This window comes from Drosophila bipectinata, chromosome 2L (genome assembly GCF_030179905.1).
Source record: "Drosophila bipectinata strain 14024-0381.07 chromosome 2L, DbipHiC1v2, whole genome shotgun sequence".
In the NCBI taxonomy this organism is placed as follows: domain Eukaryota; kingdom Metazoa; phylum Arthropoda; class Insecta; order Diptera; family Drosophilidae; genus Drosophila; species Drosophila bipectinata.
In genome coordinates, this window is record NC_091736.1 from 2,920,999 (window position 1) to 2,943,933 (window position 22,935).

At 40.7% G+C, this 22,935-nt stretch overlaps 8 protein-coding genes across 12 annotated transcripts; 3 read left to right on the top strand and 5 right to left on the bottom strand.

Moving 5' to 3' along the window:
- Nucleotides 1–1,649: 1,649 nt before the first annotated feature.
- Try29F (Trypsin 29F) lies at nucleotides 1,650–2,514 on the bottom strand. Its single transcript, XM_017240232.3, has one exon. The coding sequence runs from the start codon at nucleotides 2,490–2,492 to the stop codon at nucleotides 1,713–1,715; it is 780 nt and encodes a 259-aa protein (XP_017095721.2). The 5' UTR covers nucleotides 2,493–2,514; the 3' UTR covers nucleotides 1,650–1,712.
- A 144-nt stretch (nucleotides 2,515–2,658) lies between these two features.
- On the bottom strand, nucleotides 2,659–3,869 carry LOC108124512 (UPF0585 protein CG18661). Of its 2 annotated transcripts, none has more exons than XM_017240233.3 (2): nucleotides 3,496–3,869; nucleotides 2,659–3,436 (listed from the first exon to the last, which is right to left on the bottom strand). In XM_017240233.3, the coding sequence occupies exons 1-2, from the start codon at nucleotides 3,498–3,500 to the stop codon at nucleotides 2,773–2,775; spliced, it is 669 nt and encodes a 222-aa protein (XP_017095722.2). In that variant the 5' UTR covers nucleotides 3,501–3,869; the 3' UTR covers nucleotides 2,659–2,772. The 2 variants fall into 2 exon arrangements, with proteins under 2 accessions (XP_017095722.2, XP_017095723.2); XM_017240234.3 differs by having other exon boundaries at nucleotides 2,659–3,397; nucleotides 3,496–3,868.
- A 525-nt stretch (nucleotides 3,870–4,394) lies between these two features.
- alien (COP9 signalosome complex subunit 2 alien) lies at nucleotides 4,395–6,246 on the top strand. Its single transcript, XM_017240230.3, has 6 exons — nucleotides 4,395–4,553; nucleotides 4,639–4,833; nucleotides 4,890–5,015; nucleotides 5,125–5,606; nucleotides 5,669–6,001; nucleotides 6,062–6,246. Exons 1-6 carry the CDS (start codon nucleotides 4,500–4,502, stop codon nucleotides 6,204–6,206), a joined length of 1,335 nt encoding a protein of 444 aa, XP_017095719.1. The 5' UTR covers nucleotides 4,395–4,499; the 3' UTR covers nucleotides 6,207–6,246.
- A 4-nt stretch (nucleotides 6,247–6,250) lies between these two features.
- LOC108124510 (protein rolling stone) lies at nucleotides 6,251–7,304 on the bottom strand. Its single transcript, XM_017240231.3, has 4 exons — nucleotides 6,931–7,304; nucleotides 6,770–6,871; nucleotides 6,519–6,705; nucleotides 6,251–6,461 (listed from the first exon to the last, which is right to left on the bottom strand). Exons 1-4 carry the CDS (start codon nucleotides 7,250–7,252, stop codon nucleotides 6,251–6,253), a joined length of 822 nt encoding a protein of 273 aa, XP_017095720.2. The 5' UTR covers nucleotides 7,253–7,304.
- A 566-nt stretch (nucleotides 7,305–7,870) lies between these two features.
- Nucleotides 7,871–9,265, bottom strand: LOC108124513 (protein rolling stone). Its single transcript, XM_017240235.3, has 4 exons — nucleotides 8,849–9,265; nucleotides 8,619–8,720; nucleotides 8,372–8,558; nucleotides 7,871–8,310 (listed from the first exon to the last, which is right to left on the bottom strand). The coding sequence occupies exons 1-4, from the start codon at nucleotides 9,168–9,170 to the stop codon at nucleotides 8,094–8,096; spliced, it is 828 nt and encodes a 275-aa protein (XP_017095724.2). The 5' UTR covers nucleotides 9,171–9,265; the 3' UTR covers nucleotides 7,871–8,093.
- A 2,315-nt stretch (nucleotides 9,266–11,580) lies between these two features.
- Nucleotides 11,581–15,009, top strand: rost (rolling stone). The gene is made up of 4 exons (XM_017239902.3): nucleotides 11,581–12,186; nucleotides 13,802–14,153; nucleotides 14,217–14,400; nucleotides 14,458–15,009. The coding sequence occupies exons 1-4, from the start codon at nucleotides 12,085–12,087 to the stop codon at nucleotides 14,645–14,647; spliced, it is 828 nt and encodes a 275-aa protein (XP_017095391.2). The 5' UTR covers nucleotides 11,581–12,084; the 3' UTR covers nucleotides 14,648–15,009.
- Nucleotides 15,010–15,725: 716 nt separating this feature from the next.
- LOC108124632 (protein rolling stone) lies at nucleotides 15,726–22,055 on the top strand. Of its 4 annotated transcripts, none has more exons than XM_070277536.1 (7): nucleotides 15,726–15,879; nucleotides 16,496–16,709; nucleotides 19,900–20,167; nucleotides 20,921–21,146; nucleotides 21,205–21,324; nucleotides 21,381–21,564; nucleotides 21,626–22,055. In XM_070277536.1, the coding sequence occupies exons 3-7, from the start codon at nucleotides 20,066–20,068 to the stop codon at nucleotides 21,954–21,956; spliced, it is 963 nt and encodes a 320-aa protein (XP_070133637.1). In that variant the 5' UTR covers nucleotides 15,726–15,879; nucleotides 16,496–16,709; nucleotides 19,900–20,065; the 3' UTR covers nucleotides 21,957–22,055. The 4 variants fall into 4 exon arrangements, with proteins under 4 accessions (XP_070133637.1, XP_070133636.1, XP_043068621.1 ...); XM_070277535.1 differs by having other exon boundaries at nucleotides 15,726–15,867; XM_043212686.2 differs by having other exon boundaries at nucleotides 15,726–15,861.
- On the bottom strand, nucleotides 18,705–19,730 carry LOC108124633 (sex-regulated protein janus-B). The gene is made up of 3 exons (XM_017240404.3): nucleotides 19,569–19,730; nucleotides 19,347–19,511; nucleotides 18,705–19,284 (listed from the first exon to the last, which is right to left on the bottom strand). Exons 1-3 carry the CDS (start codon nucleotides 19,630–19,632, stop codon nucleotides 19,061–19,063), a joined length of 453 nt encoding a protein of 150 aa, XP_017095893.2. The 5' UTR covers nucleotides 19,633–19,730; the 3' UTR covers nucleotides 18,705–19,060.
- Nucleotides 22,056–22,935: the final 880 nt, after the last annotated feature.

Below are 22,935 nucleotides of genomic sequence, written 5' to 3' on the forward strand. Positions count from 1 at the left end.
ATTTCTGGATTGATTTGCTACCGTTCTGCATCAAAATCCTGAGACAAAATATTTTTTAGATTTTTTGTCCATTTTTCCTTAGGATCCCCTGAAAATGGGGTTTTCCCCTATATGGGCCACAGTGATGGCTGTATCTTCATCAATCCTGTTCCGATTCTCAAGCAGAGTACCTTAAACGATTTCTGGATTGATTTGCCATCATTCTGCATCAAAATCCTGAGACAAAATATTTTTTCGATTTTTAGTCCATTTTTCCTGAGGATCCCCTGAAAATGGGGTGTTCCCCTATATGGGCCACAGTGATCTTCCCCAATTCTCATCCGATTCATAAGCGGAGTACCTTAAACGATTTCTGGATTGATTTGCCATCATTCTGCATCAAAATCCTGAGACAAAATATTTTTTATATTTTTTGTCCATTTTTCCTGAGGATCCCCTGAAAATGGGTGTTCCCCTATATGGGCCACAGTGATGGCTGTATCTTCCCCAATCCTGTTCCGATTCTCAAGCGTAGTACCTTAAACGATTTCTGGATTGATTTCTCACCGTTCTTCATCAAAATCCTGAGATGAAATATTTGTTAGATTTTTTTTCGCAATTTTCGTGAGGAGATCCCTTGAAAATGGGGTTTTCCCCTATATGGGCCACAGTGATGGCTATATCTTCCCCAATCCTTTTAAGATATCTTCTATATAGTGACCCATATTTCAAGCACTTACTACCAAATTCAAAGAAAAATTGGACTTGATAACCCCTCTCCACATAACCGTTCAATTTGCACTTCATGTCCTTCCTTTGTTGACTTCTCGTCCGTGTTTTTTCCGCAATGCTCCTTGCTGTTAACAAGTTCACGTGCAAAATTGCAATGACCCAAAGGACAAGGCGTTCGCACTTACACACAGTGGCACACCTTGTGGGCAATTTTCCACCCCATCGACCAACCGACCGACCACCTGATCCTCCCCCTGTTAGCACCTGTGGTTGCACTACCGAGTCCTTTGACAACCTCAAACGGCGGATGGAAAACAGTCGAACGAGAGACGTGGCAATGGTTACCAAGTAAGTCGTCAGGAATGCCAGGACTCGCAGCAATATCCAGCATTTAATCAACAATTAGTGCGACCAGGAAAAAGTCACTGGGAAAGCGGAGAATACAGATTCCAATACTGAGGAGGAAACCATCAATGGTTGATGGTGAGACACTCGAAACTGAAACTTATGACCCACATGGCCACTTCAACCCAATCAATTCACTTTACCTAAGCCAACATTGTCTTTCCTGTTCTTGTGAACTTTTATTTGCCTTCGGGCCAATCATTAAGTAAATTTGCTCTTCGTCTCCGTCTGCAGTTATTGATATGATATGTGGTCAGCCCTACCCCTGCCCGACTGTGCCAATATTTGGCTTTAAGGTTTTTCTGGGTCAATTGCTCCAGTTTGGGGAAGATGAATGGTCCAGCAGAGGAGCAGCTGCAGCAGGACAAGTACTTGATTGAATCGGTTACAAAAATAGTAGAAATTGGTACCATCTTCAAAAGACTAGGTTTAAAAAATTGCTAAATAAAATTATTAAAAATATTGGTAGCTGAAACTATGATACAATTTTACTTGTAATATTTAAGATTTTGGTTTAATTTTATTCGTTTTTAAAGCCACCGACGAGTATTTAAAATATATTTAATTATAAATGAGTTTTAAAATATATCTTCTTCTCAAATACCACTGACCGAGGCGATCCAATCCCTTACTGACGCCACACGTGAGTAGACACCCGGATAATTTGGCCTGGCGCACCCGTAACCCCAGGAAACTACGCCCCACAATACTCCATCGGCGGCCAGCGGACCACCAGAGTCACCCTGACAGGCATCCTTGCCACCTTCGGGCAGTCCAGCGCACAGCATGCGATCCGTGATTTTACCAAAGCTTCCATACGCATCCGTGCACTCCAGTTGGCTCACTTTTGGCACTGTGACTGCCCTCAGTACGGCCGAGGACTCCAGGGCATTCTGGGTGTTGCCCCACCCCGACACCAGAGTGGGAGTGCCATCCGCAATGTCGGCATCCTGCTCGGGCAGTCCCACAAAGGCCTGCGTAACATTCGCGGCACTGTACTCCTGCAGCTCCAGTAGCGAAAAGTCAAAGTCGATGGTGTAGGCATCGAATTTGGGATGCCTGTGAACGCGCTTGATGCCCACCAGGATGCCGCCATCAGCAGTGCGCGAGGAGCCAATCCGTACCTGGGAGAACTCGATGGCAGAGCCCTGGGTGCAGTGAGCGGCGGTGAGAACCCAGCCCTGGGCAATCAGGCTGCCGCCACAGAAGTGGTAGCTCCGCTGAAGAGAAACCTGGTAGGGTATATCCTTGATGTTGGCCTCCAGGCCGCCCACAATGCGTCCATCTAGGCGGGGTCGTCGCGCCGGACTGGCAAATGTCAGAGTTGTGAGCGCAAGGAGCAGCAACCCGAGGAGTGCAAAATTAGTTCCAGTCATGTCTTCAGCTGTGGGGATCGATCGATAGTGAGTGGTGCTTGTGCAATCCGATCCCGTCTTTATATAGAGCCCGCCGTTTGGCAACTATCTGCACTTTCAGGGTCAATCCCTGCACAACAGTCGCCTCACCTCCATATCCACTTGGCCTAGTTCTACGAGACGCCACTCACGCTCAATAAAACTAAATTTATTGCCACCAAATAAACGATGTCAACGATGCTATCAGACGTTATCTAAGAGGGCTAATCAATCAAGGGAGCTTTCGGTCTAGTGCACTATTTTATAACTTAAGCCAGGTCAGAAATTTGTTGTTCGACGGCATATCCACGATTTTCTCCAACTGCATCCCGTTTTCCTGGGCCAGCACCTTCAGATCTTTGATATCCCGGACGCCCCATGAGGGATCTCTTCCCCGCAGGCTCCGGTCGAAGTCCACGTTGCTCTGGGGCGTCAGGATGCCATCCTGCGCATAGGGACCGTAGGTGAACATTCTGCCTCCCCGCTTCAGTAGCTGCCCGGCAGCTCGGAAGAGTCCCACGGAGCACTCCCAGGGGCTGATGTGCATCATATTGGAGTTGAAAAAGTAGTCGTAGCTTGCTGGGGCAGGTGGTCCCTCCCACTCCTTAGGATCCCGGGTAACGTCCACGTAGAAGGGCAATCGAATGTTGCCGGTGGCGCAGTCTCCGGCATATGCGGAAATGGAATCAAACTGCGACCTTTCGAATTCCGTCGGTTGGAAGCTAATATTGGGCAACAGTGGAGCCAGGTATCCGGCGTGCTGCCCAGATCCCGAGGCAATCTCAAGGAGCTTCAAGTCCTTTTTCTGCCGATCCACCTGGGCCAGAAGAGCCTCGGAAATCGGCTGGGAATTACGATCCGCGGAAGGGTGGGTTCTCTTGGCGTAGCTGCAAAGAAGGGAAATGTGCAGGAGTCGCTTGGTCAGGCTTGGTTTGTGTATTATTATTTTAAAATCAAAATATATAAAGGATAGCAGAATGTTTACCTCATTTTGTTGTTTTGGTGGGTCCTTGCTCGATATACCAGGATTCGACTGTTAAGCCTAGTACTGAGTTGACGAAAATCCGCTCTTGAAATTCCGCTTGCGAAATTGCACTTTATTCGGCTGCCGAGGTAGTGTGACCAAAACAATGAAGAAATAAGGTAATACTGAACAGCTGTTGTTTGTAAACAAAAAACAAATAAGCAAAAATGAATTCAAAACGATTGGATGTTGGTGTTTTGTTTATGTATTTCGCCGCTAAGGAGCTGATTAAGAAATAGAAAACTGGGTCAAAATCAAAATCCAAATCAATCACAAATCATTTCAATGCCATTTTATGGCATTAAAATGCCCCTTCGGGACGGCCAAATAAATCTTCCCCAATTTCCTGGATAGAAGTAACTTAATACAAAAAAAAAAAAAAAAAAATGCCCCTTGTGGGTCAAATCTCATATTATGGGCTTCGTTTTGACCGCAGAAATTCATTTTAATTTGTCCTGGCGCGCCGAAAATTTTTCGGGCCGACTATTTTTTTGTTTGGTCAATTGACCCTCCATGTCGCTCCTATACAAATAATTTGAACTATTTATTTTACCTCCCCGAGAGCAGCTGTTTATTTTTTTTGATCCGGCAACACCATTAAAATCGATAACAAAAATTTTCGTCAACTCAGTACCCGCAAAATCTAGAAGGCAAAAATTTCTTCTTCTTTCCTTTTTTCCACCGTTTTTTTTATATGGAGTTTGACAGCTGTCACTCGTTGGACAGCGGATTTTCGTCAACTCAGTACTAGGCTTTATTTAAAATTCTGTTGGCCAACACTGGCACCCAGCTGGAGAAAAAAATACCAAATAAAATATGCCTGGCATATCTGTTATCGATAGTTCTGATAAAGAGCGCTATCGATACTGCTATTGACCGTTTTCCAGCTCTATTGCTAAATCTCAAGCGCTGAATTTTTCGCAAAAAATAGTAATTACGTATATTCCGTATCACAGAGCATCACAATGTCCGATAACGATGACGACTTTATGTGCGACGACGATGAGGATTATGGTTTGGTATGAGCAAGGCATATTCTTCTTGTATTTCCCAGAGAACAACCACCTAATGCCGGCTTCTTTGTTTTCATTTTGCGGTGAATAGGAGTACTCTGAGGACAGCAACTCGGAGCCCGATGTGGACCTGGAGAACCAGTACTACAACAGCAAGGCCCTGAAGGAGGAGGAACCGAAGGCGGCACTGGCCAGTTTCCAGAAGGTCCTTGACTTGGAGAACGGCGAGAAGGGCGAGTGGGGCTTCAAGGCGCTGAAGCAGATGATCAAGATCAACTTTAGGCTGGTAAGAGTCCCTTAATAGTCATATTTGGAAACCTTTATCCATTCTCTATCGTCTAGAACAACTACGATGAGATGATGGTGCGCTACAAGCAGCTGCTCACCTACATCAAGAGCGCTGTGACCCGAAACCACTCGGAGAAGAGCATCAACTCCATACTGGATTACATATCCACGTCGAAGAATGTGAGTGAAGGCAATTGTACTTCTGCAATTGCTTCAAGGGTGATAAAACAGGACCCAATCCTGCAAAGGTTTAAATCTCAATAAATCCTAACCATTTCCTATTTTTCAGATGGCTCTTCTCCAGAACTTTTACGAGACCACCTTGGACGCCTTACGGGATGCCAAAAACGACCGTCTGTGGTTCAAGACCAACACTAAGCTGGGCAAGCTATACTTCGACCGCAGTGACTTCACCAAGCTCCAGAAGATACTCAAGCAGCTGCACCAGAGCTGCCAGACGGATGACGGCGAAGACGATCTCAAGAAGGGCACACAGCTGCTGGAGATTTACGCCCTGGAGATCCAGATGTACACAGTGCAGAAGAACAACAAGAAGCTAAAGGCTCTCTACGAACAGTCTCTGCACATCAAGTCGGCCATTCCACATCCCCTGATCATGGGCGTGATCCGGGAGTGCGGGGGTAAAATGCATTTGCGGGAGGGCGAGTTCGAAAAAGCACACACGGATTTCTTCGAAGCTTTCAAAAACTACGATGAAAGCGGTTCACCCAGGAGAACCACTTGCTTGAAGTACTTGGTTCTGGCTAATATGTAAGTGAAGCTATAGTTTGAATCCTTGCTCGGAAATTAAAATACTTCTCACTTCTTTGCAGGTTAATGAAGTCCGGCATCAATCCCTTCGACTCACAAGAAGCCAAGCCATATAAGAACGATCCTGAAATCCTGGCGATGACCAATCTGGTGAACTCCTACCAAAACAATGACATTAATGAGTTCGAAACGATTTTACGCCAGCACCGCAGCAACATAATGGCTGACCAGTTCATTCGGGAGCACATCGAGGATCTTTTGCGCAACATTCGCACCCAAGTGCTTATCAAGCTGATCAGGCCATACAAAAACATAGCTATACCTTTCATTGCGAATGCCTTGAATATCGAACCGACTGAAGTGGAGAGTCTACTGGTGTCCTGCATCTTAGACGAGTGAGTAGAGAATGCGAATATATATAGAAAAGATTATACTAAAATTTATTCTATAACCAGCACCATTAAGGGACGCATTGATCAGGTGAATCAGGTACTCCAGCTGGACAAGATCAACAGCAGTGCTTCGCGTTATAATGCCCTGGAGAAATGGTCCAACCAAATCCAATCGCTGCAGTTTGCCGTGGTTCAGAAAATGGCCTAATTGGCCTTCAATTCATTAAAATTCTAGAATTTATATTTAATCGATTAAGCTAATTGTTTGGAAGCTGTGTCACGGGCTGGTTGTTCTTCCACTTGATTTTTGGTGCAGCATTTGACCATGGAGATGCGCACCCTGTAGATGCCGAAGGCCACAAAAGCAAAGCAACAGACGAGGGCCAAGCTAGCACACACAAATCCAATGGCCAATCCGGGACGGGCCCAGTCCAGGGCAAAATAGATGAATCGATTGCCATCTCTGAGGGTTAAATTAAGAATATAGGTTGGAGAATAATGAAAGCTTAGATTAACTTACATGTCAGTACCCCCCGCGAAGTAGTAGATCAAAGAATGTATCAGGAATATAATAACCACCGAGAAGGGATAAATAAAGAACATGATGCGAGCTGGAAAGGCCACCATGAAGCAGTCGAAGATCATGCAAATGGAATTGAAGGCATGCGACCACAAGTTGTACAAGTCAGTGGCTTCTTCAGGCATAGCTGAAAGACAAGAGGGATAATGGTACAAATTCTGTATAACTTATAAGATATATATAACACTTACTACTGGCCAGAGCTGCCCAGAATACCAAAGAAATCAGCATGGATAGGACAGACGTTGTATAGTGAGAGATCCAGTAAACCTTAAGAGCTCGACTGCCAGGAGCTGGAGAGGATAACCATTTTCAAGGGCTATCTTTCAACATTCTCGACATTCTTTCTTACCAAAATATGAGGGTTTTATGTAGTAAATAGTCGCCACAACAGCCCCATAGGTGCACGTAAAGAAATCCAGGGAAAATCCCCAATCCGTGAGGTAAATGAACCAACGACCACCGTTGAAAATTTTAAACATGCTCCAAATCACACCAGTTCCAAAGAATGCAGCCAGAAACCATCGGTACAGGATCCAGATTATATTCCGATCGCCCTTTTGCCACTGGGAGCGGCAAAAGATGCCAGGATCCTCGAAGTCCAGTGAGAACTTGGAGCGCTGGAATTCCTCCTTTAATGGCAGGCAACAGGATTCCTGGGTTTTATCCCCCATTTGGACTCTGGTTCGTCGTAGGGCTAGTATAAGAAATTCCAAAACAGGTGACTGCCTTGCTGGTTGATTACCGACTGATGGAGGCACAGGTGTCCAATACTCTAAATACCAGGCCGCATTCCCACATATAGTTTCGGCTTGAGTTTAGGTAATCGGTGGGGGTAATGGACGCCGCCCGAATTATCTCGATTCTTATCATCCTGGTGAGTAGCGTTTATGTCTGATTCGTGGGCCAGGGCCCACCCCCGATAAGACCCCCAACGTGGCCATGGATTTGTGTTTAGACGCGCGGTCAGGGCGGTCAAACCTATCGCCAGAAAGTCTCAAAGTTCAGGACCTAGACCACCGTGAACCGCATATGGTGGAGTCCCGCTCATAGAGATTATAATTTGAAGCACTTTTGCTCATTGGATTTCCCGAATGCTGAAAGTACAACCATAAAAGTTCAAGTGTATCGGATGATTTTAAGTGGAATGGAATCAGAAGCGAATTCAGAAGATAGCAGCTAATCATAATAGAAATAGAAATCATGTTAAACTACACTGGAAATAAATATGCGGTGGTTCTTTAGATATATTTTCATAAATTTATATATCTCATTTTATTTAAACACTTTTTTGTGGCAGGTCCAGCAGTTAATAAAATTATATAAATAATTATTTAAAATATAACATATCTTCCATTTCAATATGAAGGATGAGTACAACATTAAGTTTGGCCAACAATACAAGATGGTATATACATAATATATATTCACATTCCACCTTTCAAAACCAGAGGAAATCTAAAAGCCCTCAATGACTAAGTCAGGATTTAAAAAAAAGTGCCTAACCCTTATCCCTTAAACCGTTTGGGCTGGTTCCTTTGGTGGTTCTGAGGTGGCTGGAATTTCTTCGGGCTGTTTGAAACAGCATTTGTGCATCGCAATACGCCATCTATAGAAGCCAAAGACCAAGATGCAGAAAGCAAAGGCCAAAGCCACGCACCCGCAGACACTTCCTATGGCCAGGCCAGGACGCTCCCAATCCAAAATGAAGTATATGAAGCGGTTGCCCATGCTGTTGAAAGTAGGCATTGGTTAATATATGCATCTTAGATTTAAATTTTTATATATCTTACGGATCCACACCACCAGCCCAGAAGTAGATCAAAGAGAAAAGTCCGTAGGAAATGCCAATGGTGAAAGGGTAAACAAAATGCATGATTCGAGTGGGAAATGCCACCATAAAACAGTCGAAGATCATGCATATCGAGTTAAAGGCATGAGCCCATAGGTTGTAGAGCTCGGCTCCCATTCCAGGCATGGCTAGAAAAAAATATATAGTTTTCAACTTAATATATTTAATATTAAAGTACCAAAACTTACAAGGATAAAGAGCAGCCCAGAAGACTAGAGTTATCAACATTCCAAGGACGACAGTTGTATAATGGGATATCCAATAGATTCTCAAAGCCCAACTGCCAGGAGCTGAAAATAATAAATTTTTAGTTAGGAAATTCTATGAAACACTAAGACTTTAGCAACTACGTCAATCCCTAACTTTCCGATTATAAAATTACTCAATACCTCAACACCCCCTGATAAGAATTACTCACCGAAGTAGGAGGGTTTGATGAAGTATATGGTGGCTATCACAGCGCCATAAGTGCAGCAGTAGAAGCACAGACTGAAGCCCCAATCCGTGAGGTAAATGAACCACCGCCCGCCGTTGAAGGACGAGACCATGCTGCCAATCACTCCACCGGCAAAGAAACCAGCCAGGATCCATCGGTACAGGAGCCAAATCAGATTCCTGTCTCCCCTCTGCCACTGGGAGCGACAGAAGGCGCCAGGATCATCGTAGTACAAAGAGAACTTCGACCGCTGGAACTCCTCCTTGAGAGGCAGACAGCAGGGCTCCTGGCTCTTGTCACGCATGTTGGCCGGATGGACTCGTCGACGGTTTCGCTGGACTAGGATGGCCAAAAGCGTCCAGAAGAGGTGACTGGAGCGCCGGTAGATCGCAGACTGGCGGAACAATGTGGCGCAGGTGGCCAATAGTCTGAATGGTGGGCCATTTTTACCGCAAATCGTTTCGGCTCGAGTCGGGCTAATAGAAATGTGAATGATACGACCGGTGGAGTTATCTCAATCCTTATCACCCGAACGAGTACCGTTTATGCCTAATTGCTCTGAGCGTACGCCTTCGATAATGCCAAAAACTCGGACGTGAATGTGGCCAAGTGCGGTCAGAGCAATAGACTAAATTGAACCCCTCATACGGAGGTCGTGACTGGGACTTTTCCCATGGCGTTAATATCCCAATGGGGATATATATATTGGGTGGAACTCTACCAGTAATCAATGGCCCTGAATTTTTAAACTTTTTTTGGGAATTTCGCACATGTTAGTTGGATCGTAAACCTATTGATAACCACTCGTGTTTCTCAAGTGACGGCGGTTTTTCCTGTGACAGGCCAAGTGCTGCCAAACCCACTCCCCTCAGACCCAGACGAGATAAGAAAGCGTCGAAAACAATTCTGATTCATTCTATTTTCTAAAAACGGATTTTTGAAATACCCTTTCTTAAAACTATGCTATATCTTTTTAAGTTCAGACCTTAATAAAAGTATTTCTTTATTTCATACTAGTGATGAGTTTTTTAAAATGTATTGTCTTTTGATATTATTTTTGAAAAAAAAGCACCCTTTTCTAAAAAATGAAGCCCCCTTTAATAGTAATATATTCTACCTTTCAATCAAACTCATTTGGCTAATTTATCAGCTTTGGTATCATTGTGTGTTCCAAGTGGTTACCAGGTGATTGGCGTTGTTTCCTCTTTTGATATGACATTTTGAAAATATATGGAACTCGATCTTTGTGGATTTCAAGTATTGCGGAGCTTTTTCAGCTAAGGGATTGTTGGCCAAGACCATGAATCATGAATTATCTGAAAATCTAAATAAAGCTAACAGTTTATTTCAACGTGAGCTTTAATAGGATACAGGGTGTTTTGAATGTATTTCTCTTGATAATCGTTCACCTGAAAGCCCGTTCACCTTTGTAAACTTTTTGTAAACAATCTCTGTTATCAAATACACATTAAGATTAAGTTCACATTCTCCATTTACGGGAAATGTTTACTATCTCGAATATCTCTGATAAACATCAGTTTCCCACCAAGTCACGAGAAGCGTCCATTTGAAAGCGATTTAATATTGACATTAAATTACCAAGGCAAATTTAATTTATGCAATAAGAGAGTCAAACTCAATTGATTTTCCTCGTTATCGGTACAGAATGTGCCGACGACACTTTCGGTTTCTTAGTCTCTTGACCAATGGCAAGGTCAGGTGGTAGGGTAATGAACCTGTAACCCTCTCGATCAGATGATATATGATTGGGGCACGACTCTGGGACTGACAATTGGATATGGAGAGTGGGTATGCAAATTCTGTTGGAATGTCAATATGTAATCGATGCTGGGTGTTTACTTGATGGGTAAATTGATCCAATTTCCATTACAAAATTATGGTAGTGGAAAAGTGAAATTGACGTATCGTTTCGTTCTATTCCAACAGGGTATCAAATAAGCAAAAATACAAAAATAATTACTAGCAATTATTGTTCCTTCTTTATATACTTATAATGAAGCTTATTTTATACAGTGAATATCCAGTTTTATAAATGCTTAAAAAAAACCGAGTAATGTAAAAAACCTTGAACCAGTCTCGAAAAAGGTATCATGCCTGTTTAACAAAAGTTTTCATATTTAAAATATTGTTAATTTTATAGTACTATAAGTGGTCTTAAATTATTTTTAACTTTTTAATTTTCATTCATTTTGGTTATCACTGAAATCTTAAGCAAACTAATTAAGATTTAAGTGCTGAAAACTAATCAAAATATAATTTGCTTTTTTTTGAGAACGTAATAGCTCTCTCTTCAATGGATTAGATAAGGGGCAACTTTTACCCACTTGTCTGGTTATCTACCGAAAGTATTTGTGCCATAGAAGGAACATGTAGGTCAGCCAGAATTTCAATCGTCAAGTGCTGCACGACAATTCCAGCATTTTTGGCGTTTTTTGGGCGTTACTGTGAATAGTGATCTCTTAATTAGCCGACCTCTGGGGCTTCAAGTTCATTGATGTAATCAATAGTGACACAGCAGTGTGTGTGTGGCACGGCTGTCAATATCATTGATGTAGTAGCGACCGAAAAGAATGGCATTTTATTCCCACGAACGACAGGGCGTCAAGTGCTCTACATTTTTAATTGAATTTTGTGATGATATTTCGCGTATAAAGCCTGATATGTCCATGGTCGCTTTTCCCATTTCCCGTTAGGCATCCGATGTGCTTGGGGATCGTCTGCCGACTGCCATAATCGACCGATCACTGAGTTCCGATCGAGTAGCGATTGAATCCGCCAGTCAGTTCGTTGAGCGGAGTGATCAAGTGCGCGTGCCGACCGGAGGAGACACCCAGCACCCCATAAAGCTAAACCTTTTCAAGATCACAGCTCCGGCTCACCTGGCTCCTTCTTTCTCCACTAGTGGCTGCTCTTTACTCTCTCCTTTACTGTCTTCGTACCGCATACCGCTTTCGGGGCTCGTGTGAGTCATAAACATAACCATAACTCAGAAACCCCGGTGGAGTTAAGCGAAAAAAGGTTTTCGACGTTCAGTTGCCGGCTATACGCGACTCACGTCGGAGGTCTCCCCTCCTCGCAGTCTGAAAACCAACAAAAAAAAATACCCTAAACTTCCTGTCCGCGATAAAAGTGTGTGCGCGAGAGTAAATAAATAAATTTTATAAAATAAAAATAAATAATAAAAAATATATGAAACCATGCAAATATTCGAGGACTTCTGCAAAAGCTTCAACAAGGAATTGCAACGAGCGAATTTCGGCTTCTCATACAATCGCGTTCATTTGTTCTATAGATCACAGGTGAGGTGTTTTCCCTGTAAGTCTTGTTCAAACATACGAACCAGACCTTATCGGCGGTGTAACGGCTCCGGTGGGGTATCATACGAGTATCATACGATATATTCCAGTAGCGAAAATAATTTATAAACATTGTGGACGTTGGAAGTTGTAATTGTTAGTGTGAGATCATTTTCGTAAGAGACCTTAGCACGTGTTTGTCCGGTACACCCAAGTGTTATAACCGCTTAACTCAAACTTACAATTTAACTAACTTTTAATTGCTGACACTAAAGGTTTCTAATGGTTGCGTCAAACTACGTACATACATTCACCAGACAATAGGTTTTCAAAATAAATGCCAAATAAAAAATAATTGATATAGGAATGCCAGTCTTAGAAGTCTGGTGTGAGCTGGGGAACTGCTGAGAACCCAAATGAACTCGAATGAACTCAAATTAGTTCACACCAAGTCTTCCAGTCGGACCATTAAAAATGCAGCATAATGAGGAAAGTGGCGTGTATTCCGAAATTCGAGTACACGAAATACCATACAGAATTTAGTTTTATGATGAGAAAGAAGAGCACACGTATGCAATGCTAATTAATTCGAATTTAATTAGCGTGGCCCAACTAAAAGCTGAGTAAACACTCATGAAGCTACTCCCAGGTATCGGCAGATGTAGGATTCTAAACAAACATCAATATTTAGTTCAAGAGCTACAGCAAGGTAAAGATTTTTAGCCCACAAAGTTAGAAGAGCTTTATGAATGAAAACATTTAGACTAATGTGATTAGTTTGATTTTCACAAAAAAAAGTCTAAAATGGCCTTGTGTACAACAGTTCACACCCATGATTTCACGCAAAATAACTTTTAAGCAGATAACAAGTAACAGCTTTTAATCAGACGCTATCTAGACTCCAACTTAGATAAAAATAATTTACTCTTCATTGTGATTGTCGAAAAGCCAACCAAATAAAAATGTAATGTTTCTGTTCTAATCCAAAACATAATGATTCACATTTAACGAAAAATACCCCAACTGATTCAGCAATAAATTTCTCGCTAAACAAATCAGAGGAGGAACCAGAAAATAGCTTTTGGCGATGGCCATAAATTTCCGGACGCACCTTATCAGTCGGCGAAAAACATGCCCATAAATACCCATCGAGGGCGTACTAATCTAGGCAGTGAAATAATTTCGTTTCCGCAAAATTGTAAGTTCAAATCAAACTAATTTGATTATTATTGCACGCGCGTAAACAGAGACTTTGATTCGAAGGCAAAACAAGTCGGACAGGCCCTAATTCTGGCTACGTCATTGAGTGATAAGCGTGCTTCGTGATAGGAGATGTCATAAATATTTAGTATTTATTTGCACTAATTAAACTATAGGTGTGGAATATTTAAATTGAAATTCTGTTACGTAAGACAGCGAAAGATAGTGCGCCCTTGCCGGCGATAAGAACTTGTAGGAATATCCCTGTTACCGTCAATTAATTCATCCACAACAATGTCTGCGTAAGATTAGGCTTCTGATAATTGAAAAACAAATTACGCTTTATTTTAAAAGTTATATGAGGTCGTAAACTATCAATGTTAAGAAGTACTTAATCTTTTTTTTAATCTCCCTCCAGTGGCAAAAGGAGGAAACCAACATAATATACCTTTTATACCGATGGATATGGGCCTTGTTCTTTCTGGCGGTGTACATCACCTGCATAGTTGTCCAGTTCTGCGATGGAAAGTTCTTTATCTACATGACCAACTGGGGATTCGGGCTCTGTACCGTCACGATGCTGATTTCAGCCGTGCAGGTCACTTGCTGGCACTATGATCTGAAAAACACGCGGAGCCTGGTACAGGAATCTGGAAACAAGGCCAAAACGACCAAGGGACTGAAGATATATTGGTGGCTCTACAATATGACTCTTTCCTTGGCGCTAATCATTTCAACAGTGTACTGGGTGTTCCTCCATGGCAAGATGAGTAAGTAGAGCAAAGTTTTATAAATTATTAAAGACAATAATACTTATTCCAATTATTTTCCAGACAAACCTACACGCTTTCCTACCATCAGCATCATCACCCATGGACTGAACTCTCTGATGATGCTGATCGACTTCCTGGTGGTTGCATTTCCGCTCAGGATATTGCACATGATCTACGGGATGAGTCTGGCGATATTCTTCTTCATTTTCACCCTCATATACCATTTATGTGGTGGCACAGATGAGTGAGTATATAGACAGCCCGCATTTTTCGCAAACTAATCTTCATTTACTTACCGCAGATTCGGCAATCATTATGTGTATCCCATTCTGGATTGGAATAATCCCCAGCGATGCCTGGTGACCTTTGTGGGGATCTTCATTCTGATTCTCTGCTACTGGCTGCTGCTCTTCGGACTGTACAAGCTGAAGAGGATGTTCAATAGGGCCTTCAGTGTGGTCTGGACTCCCCATGCCGTGGGCCTCATATAAGGGATAGAATAGACATATACACCTCATTAGACCCCACACATACATACATAGGTTGCATTATCGTAGATATGCGAGACACTTTTACATTCCATCCGGCATTCAAGCATTCACACACGCATGCATTTATTTATGTCTAGCGTTTTCTATTGTTAAGTTTTAATATTCTGGTTCCTTAACGTTGAATTGGTTTAGTTAGGTTAATAAATAAACAAAGATTTTGTTGCACAAATATGAATAATAAATATGAAATTAGTTAGAAGACCCGCAACGCGATATTATAAGATTATGTGGGATGCATTGTAAGAATTATGGAAGTTAATAAAAAAAAATACATACCAAAAAAGTGTATAAGGCTGAAAATATTTTCTAAAAACTATTTTATTTATTTTTGAGCTGAATTTAAGAGATCTAATGTTGCGCTATTAAGATCGAAGATATTAGTATCTTATAGATTTTATAGTATCTTATAGTATTATAGTATCTTATAGATAGAAGATATTTGTATCTTATAGATGACTGAGTTCATTGACACCAGAAATTGTTTTGCAGATTTGTACTTCTATAACCCAGTTCGTAGACTTTTGTGTTTTTTCAATGACATTGTGAGTTAGCAGTTTCTTTGTAAATGTTGTAATTGGAACACAAGGCCTGTTTTTTAAAGGGAACGAGTGGTATCAAGAACCCTAGATAGTAGTTATGAAATTTTCTCATTAAAAGGTTGCCAAATACCAAGACAAACTGTACCTCTTAGCCATTAGCCAAAAACTTCTACAAACATTGGCCAAAAAAACAATAAAAATAAATAAAAGAAAATCAAAAAGCACACCAAGATAAACGAGTAATTAAGCTCGAACGTAGAAACAACAGACCCGAAGCATCCGTCGTGTGTTTTATACGTTTTTATCGTTCTGCCAATTTCGGAGAGCGAACTGGCCTCTCATTCGCACACAAAACCCACACATATCCAGGTGCAAACACACCTGGCTACCTGGCGTCTGCGCTTACGATATTCGATCTCCCTACGATATTAAACTCCACCATGCCAAAGATACACAAGCCACGATCAGTAGTGCGACGGGCTTTGCCTTGTAAAGTCGTGATTTAATATTCTCTTAATTTTTACATCCACAGTGCGTGTATCTCTGGGATTGTGTCGTTGTTGTATCTGAAGTTCTGGTGCATTGACGCGTGAATGTAGTGTGTTGTTGTCGTCGGTTGGTGTAATACCTCTTGTAAAATGAAAATGCATGGCACAGCCAACAAACAAACAACTCGAAAATGACTAGATACCGTTATGCAAAGTTGTTGCCGTAGTTGTTTCTATTGCTATTGCCGTTGCCGTTGCTGTGGTGACCCAAATAAAAGCCAAGCCAAGTCAAGCCGAGCCAAGCTGGCCAAAATAATAATAAAAGACAATTCAGTCAGCCCAGCCAAGCCAGGCTTCAAATTTGCACAAGAAATTGCAGAAAAGACCAAAATACTTGTGCAAATTTTAACAGAAAAAAAATGTTAAAAAAAAGTTCTATCGTCTTAGTTTATTAATAGAATAGTGTTAAATACATTGCTTAATTTCAAGCCTAAACAAACTGATTTATTTATAAATATTAACTCATTGTAGGAAAAAAACTTGGTTCTTTATATTCATTTGGAAGATTTTACTTTCCAAATTTTTGTTTTTAATAAGAACTGGATTTCTTTTCCTTTCTTATTGCTGTTCCAATTTAAAAAATTCTGAAAGTGTTTTCATTTGGTTAAATGTGTCGAAAATAAAGGAAGAATACTATATATTCCTCATATGCAAATTTTGGGTTCTTTTATTTATCATATCGGTGTTTCTATTACATTTAGGGTTTGAATTTGGCATACATATGGCCTCATTGTCTTGGAAGCTTGACTCGAAATTTTAGGCACGTCCCTCTTAAATGTTAATGAAAAACAAACTAAGTGAACAATTATAAGTTTCCTGTACACACACACACAACAAAACGATCCAAGGAGCGGCTTAGCAAATTTGGACAAAAAAGCATTATTCATAGTCGAATGAGTTAACAATTAATCGAAGGTGAGTAATTCTAACAATATGGTTAAGCACTTGTGTTTGTTTAGTTAATGTAGTTTTTTGTTAGACTGTGAAGAAGTGACTCTTAAATGGAAAACTAGGAGGGTTAAATTATCCAAATATTGTTTGATAATTATCGTATAATAATATTCCCACCTCAATCATATGCGATAATTAATTTCTTACACCTCTCATACAATAACTGACCTCCTTCAATTCGGTAATAATTTCTTATTAAAAAACAGGTTTTATTAAATAACAGGAAACTGGTTTTAGAATATGGTCTGGGACTATTTGATTTAGAACTTTGGTTGTTAACTGGCAAGTACCGATTTATTTCAAACTAATTCCCTCTACTACTAACAAACTACTTTATAATGACTTAGAGGTTTAATCAAAGAGCTAATGAGTGGCCACTAAAAAACTCAAGAATGTTTATTGCTGTTTTGATTCCATCGTTGAAGAAAACTCTTGATCAGCCACTCAAACATCATATGAAAGTTCATTTTGGCTATGGCTTTGTCATTAACATAAGAAATGCTTCGTACAGCGTTGAACTCTTTTGATTTCACTTTCTATTGAAGTGATTGAAAAGATTGGGAATTAATCGGGCCATTGAGTGAATGGCTGACATTTCTTATCTAATCGACAAGGGAATCTTTATGAAGGCGTAAATTGCAGTGGAATCTGGAGATTAGGTCTTCGAATAAGTTCGAATATCTGGCCATTCACCAAGCTGTTTGACTGCATTCAAGCCAAAAAAAAATATTTACACAGCTTGTAAAGGTCAACGAGTTTTGGTAAAACTTGAAGAGCCATAAACCTATATATCATTTTAGTTACAGTGCGTTTCGCAACTGAATGGAAGGTGTATTGAAATTGGCTAAATTATGTTTGGCAATTAAGACTGTGAATTAAATAGGTTTAGTTTTCATATTTTAATAAAGCCTTGAACATTTTGGATTGTCATACATGCTTGAAACGGACTGTAGGCTCACATACCTACATATATACATATGTTCGTACTACTTTTTTTGTTGACAAAAATGTAGCTGAAGAGACAGCCGAAAATACGTGTTAACCAAATGGGAATAATGGGCTGGTTAACTGAAGATACCAGTCCACCACCCGCCTCGTTTTTACCTTCTTTTTCGTGTTGAAAAGTTTCATTAGCGTGTTGTTCGTGCAAGTTCAGGGACGTTGAACATCGGCATACATCGCCCTCAAAAAATTATGTTTATATCAGAGCCAAACTTTGGATAAGTAATTACAGTTTATACGACGCAAACGGCTTAATATTTTTATAAGCTAATAAAGATGTCGAGAAAAAGATGATTAAACCAATGTTTAAAGTTAAGTGCATACACTTGAATCGTTTGCCATCTTATCAGAAATGGTGATGTCGCCCCCAAGGTAACCATAACAATAACAATCAAGTTGATTATATTTCCCTAGTCATGGCGTATCACAGCCCTGTAGTTCTGGTACGGAGCTTAACCATTTTTTTTTTAACCAACATTACCCAGCCTTTTAGGTGCTCGACCTACACACCTGAAAGGCCCAAGTCGAGGTTCTGTGTTTTTATTTCGCCAGTATGTTCGGCCTCAGTACGCTAATTATTATTTTTTGCAAATGTTCGTATTTATATTTTAGTAATTACCCGGCCACCAATGCCAGAGACTTTACATTAAATGGCGCAGGGTCTATGTGTTACCCTGGTGACGAATAATTATTGTATAATAGAGAGGTCTCGTTGAAGCGAATAAACTGTCCCGTATGGGTAAATTGATCCATCAATGATGCTATTCCGACCACCACACTCTATATAATTGTCGCATAATGCTCACTTTATTGGCGCGATTAAGCAGACTGACAGGCCCAGCTTGTTGCAGTCTGGTTTCGCATTTTTCACACTAGTTGCCAACATGTCTGGGTCAGGCCGAAGGGTTTCACATGCTTGAACTAAATATGAAAAAGCCAAGGAAATGGGGAAACTCGTTATGGTTACCAAAATGTGTCTAGCTGGAGGTTTAATGAGTAGGGCAACGGTTTATGACTTCATTAAAATTTCTATAAACCTAAACTCAAGGCTATTTGTAGTATAACTTATACTCATGAGTATAAGTTTCTTAGTAATTAAACTTATTTAAAATAATTAAAATTTATGGGACTTGTGACGCAAATGGCTCTTATCTTCTAGACTCTCGACACAGCTCTTCTCAAGTTTCTTCTCAAAATTTATTTACTTAAGAAATTTAAATAGAATATTTTAAAGCGTTCAGACTAGAATTTTCAAAAATGGAAAAATCATTCCCCCGAGTCCCAAATGAATAATACCAAATCTAAAGGATTACTCAGGGCTCCATGCCGCCGGACTCGGCATCAATCTTATGATCGGTATAGCTGGGCTGCAGTACTTCACGGGCATTCTCGTGGTCGGCCTTGCCCAGGGTCGTGGACCGGCCATAGAGCTTCATGTATTTCTTTTCCGGGTCGTGGACCATATACCCACCGCCAAGTCCTTGGGTGCACAAGCCCTTCTCCGACGCCTCCTTTTGCAACTCGTCATAGACGTCGACTGGGTGTTAGAGTAAGGAAATCAATTAGTGCTGGATGGTATCCTAGACTTTCGAAACTTACGATGGTACTTGGCTCTGGCGTTGCTACGGATTACAATTTTGGCGTTAGCCATTTCGCCATGAATATAGACGTATGCCATCATATACTTGGATTTTCCCTCTTGGATTTGAGCAACGGGGAATGTTATTAAGTTGCGATTGGGGTTATCACAATAGAAACGGAACGCTATACCCAAAAATTTCTAATTATTCATTCTTTTTGAAATCCCCAAAGATTACTCACCCTGCATCATGGGACGACAGGCGGGCCTCGATAACTTCCTCAAAATATCCATATTGAACAACATAAACCAAACTTTTCGTTTAACAAGGAATTTTGTGTAGCTTTTTTTTGTGACGTGCGGGACGAATCTGATAACAATTTCTGACTGAAATGAAATACAAAGTCTAGCTTGTTGAATTTTTAATTAGTGCCTACTGCGCTGTTTTGGAGCTTGCAATAATTCTAATGGTCTCCCTTTAATTAAACTACATTTCCTTTAAGCTTATCAATTTTCTAATAATTAAAATACAAAAGTGTTGATTCTAATTATTTTTTATTTTAATAATTTCAGAGTCCTGTGAATCTAAATACGAGGTTTCGCGGAGAATGGCTTGACTGGGAAGTAGTGACTGCATAAGAACGTAGCGAGTAACAGTTGCATGCACCGATTACTTACGTAATTATTCAAAAGCAAACAAGTGTTCACGACGAGATCGATCTACGGAGAAACTAATAAGATGGGCAAACTCCAGGTAATCGTGCATCCAGTGAAGAAAGAGTTCCAGCGAAAGAGCTGCGGCTTCGACCATGATACACCCGATGATTTTGTCAAGTCTCAGGTGAGAGTCCAGGTATTCGATGGAATACGTCAATTTAAATAGTTCAATGTAACCTGAATGGCAGCCCAAGTAGCTGCGACCTTGCGGTGGCTTTATAAACGCCTACGATTGTCACGCACCTGGGCAGGTGTTTGCGGTGGCTTTTTTTGGGCTGTAGGCACGGGTCAATGTACAGGGCTGAGATGAGCTTTTTAATATTTTAAATTGAAGATTGCTTATAGTCGCAAATAAAAGTATTTAACTTTAAAAATAATCCCTTTTGGCTTTTTAAATTAGTGCATCTGTCCTGGCTAAATCGCATTTACTTACCAACCTTAAAAAGCAGAGGGCGGTCGCCCATTTTGTATTCGACTTACCTTGAGCATATTTAATGGTTTCTACAATTCACAGTATCAATAGAAGGAGAGGTCACCCAGGGTATATCCACAAAACTTATATATGTATATATATATCTATGACAGAATAGTTTTTTCCTTCGTATACCGATTGTTCTTGCATTGTAAATTAAACCATTGAAATATTCATAAGCAGCAAGCCGTTACTAACCGTAACCAGTCAAGTTAAGCGAAACTTTAAACATGCGACAGGTACAATAAAGTGAGCTTCTCAGTACTTCTAACCTTTAACCTTCGGACTTATCTAACTCATTTGTCTCAGTACTGCGGAATAATTCTAAAAACCAAATATGAATAGCTTATATAATTTTAAAGGGAATTAAAAGCTAAAGTTATATATTATTTTAAATACTTACAGTGGCAGACTTGTACAAAGAGCATGGCCTATTTGTTCTACCGCTGGTTTATGGCCCTGTTCTTCGTGGGCGTGGTAATCGTCTCTATGAGGCCAGATCCAGACGATAAGTATAGCTATTGGTTGTACTTCATCTACATGACCAACTGGGGAATATGGATGTGCATGTTGACCAACCTGATGGGTGCCATATTAGTCACCATTTGGCACTATCATCCAGAATACGCGGGTAAGATCAGCAAGATAAGTCTGTAAAAATTATACTAATATATATTTGCATCTTCCAGATAAACTCCTGAATATGAAAAGTTCCTGCAGCTACTTTCGTGTCTATTGGGGCATGCACGTCATAAGTTTGGTGTTATCTATTGTCATAACCATTATCTACTGGAGCTTGCTCTACAATGGTAACGAATTCCGAGAAGATGTTGTCTTATAACTCTAACATATTTTTTCTTTTAAGCTAATGAAAGTACTCTAGACGCCACTAATGTGCTCACCCATGCCTTCAACTCGGTTTGCATGTTCATCGATCTGTGGATTGTGGCACATCCCTTGAGGCTCTTGCAGATGTTTCTGCCCGTGGTATTTGGTGTGGTGTATGCCATTTTCTCCTACATCTACCAATCAAGTGGAGGCGTTAATAAGTGAGTAAAAAGGTAGTTCTACAACTAACTACAAGGAAATTGAATTTTGAACTTTTTGCAGAAAGGGCAAGCCTTATATCTACCATGTAATCGACTGGAGCAAGCCCGAAAGCTCCTTCATCACAGTGATTGGCGTTTTAGTCCTATCCTGTTGCATCTACATCCTGCTATTCGCCTTCTTCAAGCTGCGAATGTTCCTCCATCGACGCTGCCGCAAGGCCAGCTTCGTCCTGCCCACCAGTAGCGCCAAAAAGAATGGGCTGGACGATAAAAATGCATCTGCCAATGGAATCCAGCACTCACCTTCACGCATATCCATGGTATTGGGCAACTTCAAGGGCTACGAAAATCAGGCTTACTCCCCCAGTGGCGAACCCACAAACAAAAACTAGGACTTGTATTTAATCTAGGAGCCACTAGTAGTATTTAGTCGAATTATCCTGTAGAATTTACAACCAGTGATATTATATTTTATTATTTTAGTCAATAAATCCGCTTTGTGAGGGATTCTTGCTTAAATGCACTTCAAAGCTAATAAGCTAGCTAATTTGCTGATTTCGATGGCAATTTAAATCAATATTAATGCGGCGAAAATGAAATTTAAAAGTCTCATCAAAAAATCCATGAAATAGTTAAAAGCCAAAAGAGCGGAAAGTAGCCGCCAAGAACCTTCGGGTTCGGTTGGTTGACACACCCGCCTTTGGGAACTTTACAGTTGATAATTCAAAATTTATGAGAGGTGACTCGTTGGAAACATGGGGTGGACAGTGGGTACTTATGCACTATGAGAAAAATATTCAGCCGATTTGGCTGGTTGGATTAGGTAGGAGATGTGTAAATATTTTACTCAAGCCCCTAATCACCTTTGAATGACTACATTAGCCCAAATAGGCCCAGAAGGACATCGCATTGGAGGCAATAGACCATCAAGGGCAGGATTAATTCGGACAATCTATTTATATGTGTGTTTGGAGTGTTCCAGGAGATTTTCAGTATGGGATACTTCAGCACTCACTTGATCCGAGGCCCTTGGGTCAGGCTGGGTCATTCGAGGTCGGCTTTTGTTGAATTATTTAAAAATATATAGAGTTTACTCCATGAGTTCTTAAAATATTTAAAGGATTATATTACGTCACACTAATCACAATTCATTTCTAGTAACTAATTATCTTCTTCTTTCAAACCTTGACACTTGGCTTATTATTTATTTATGAAAATTATTGCATTTCAATTTCGTATAATTATTACGAGTGCAACTTGACATTCCCATCATTTCACGCAAGGAACCACACGCCTTAGCCAGAGTCCTTAATCACAGATGTTAGGTTCGAATTGCTTAACCCTAAGCTGACCAAAACCCGTCTGCAATTG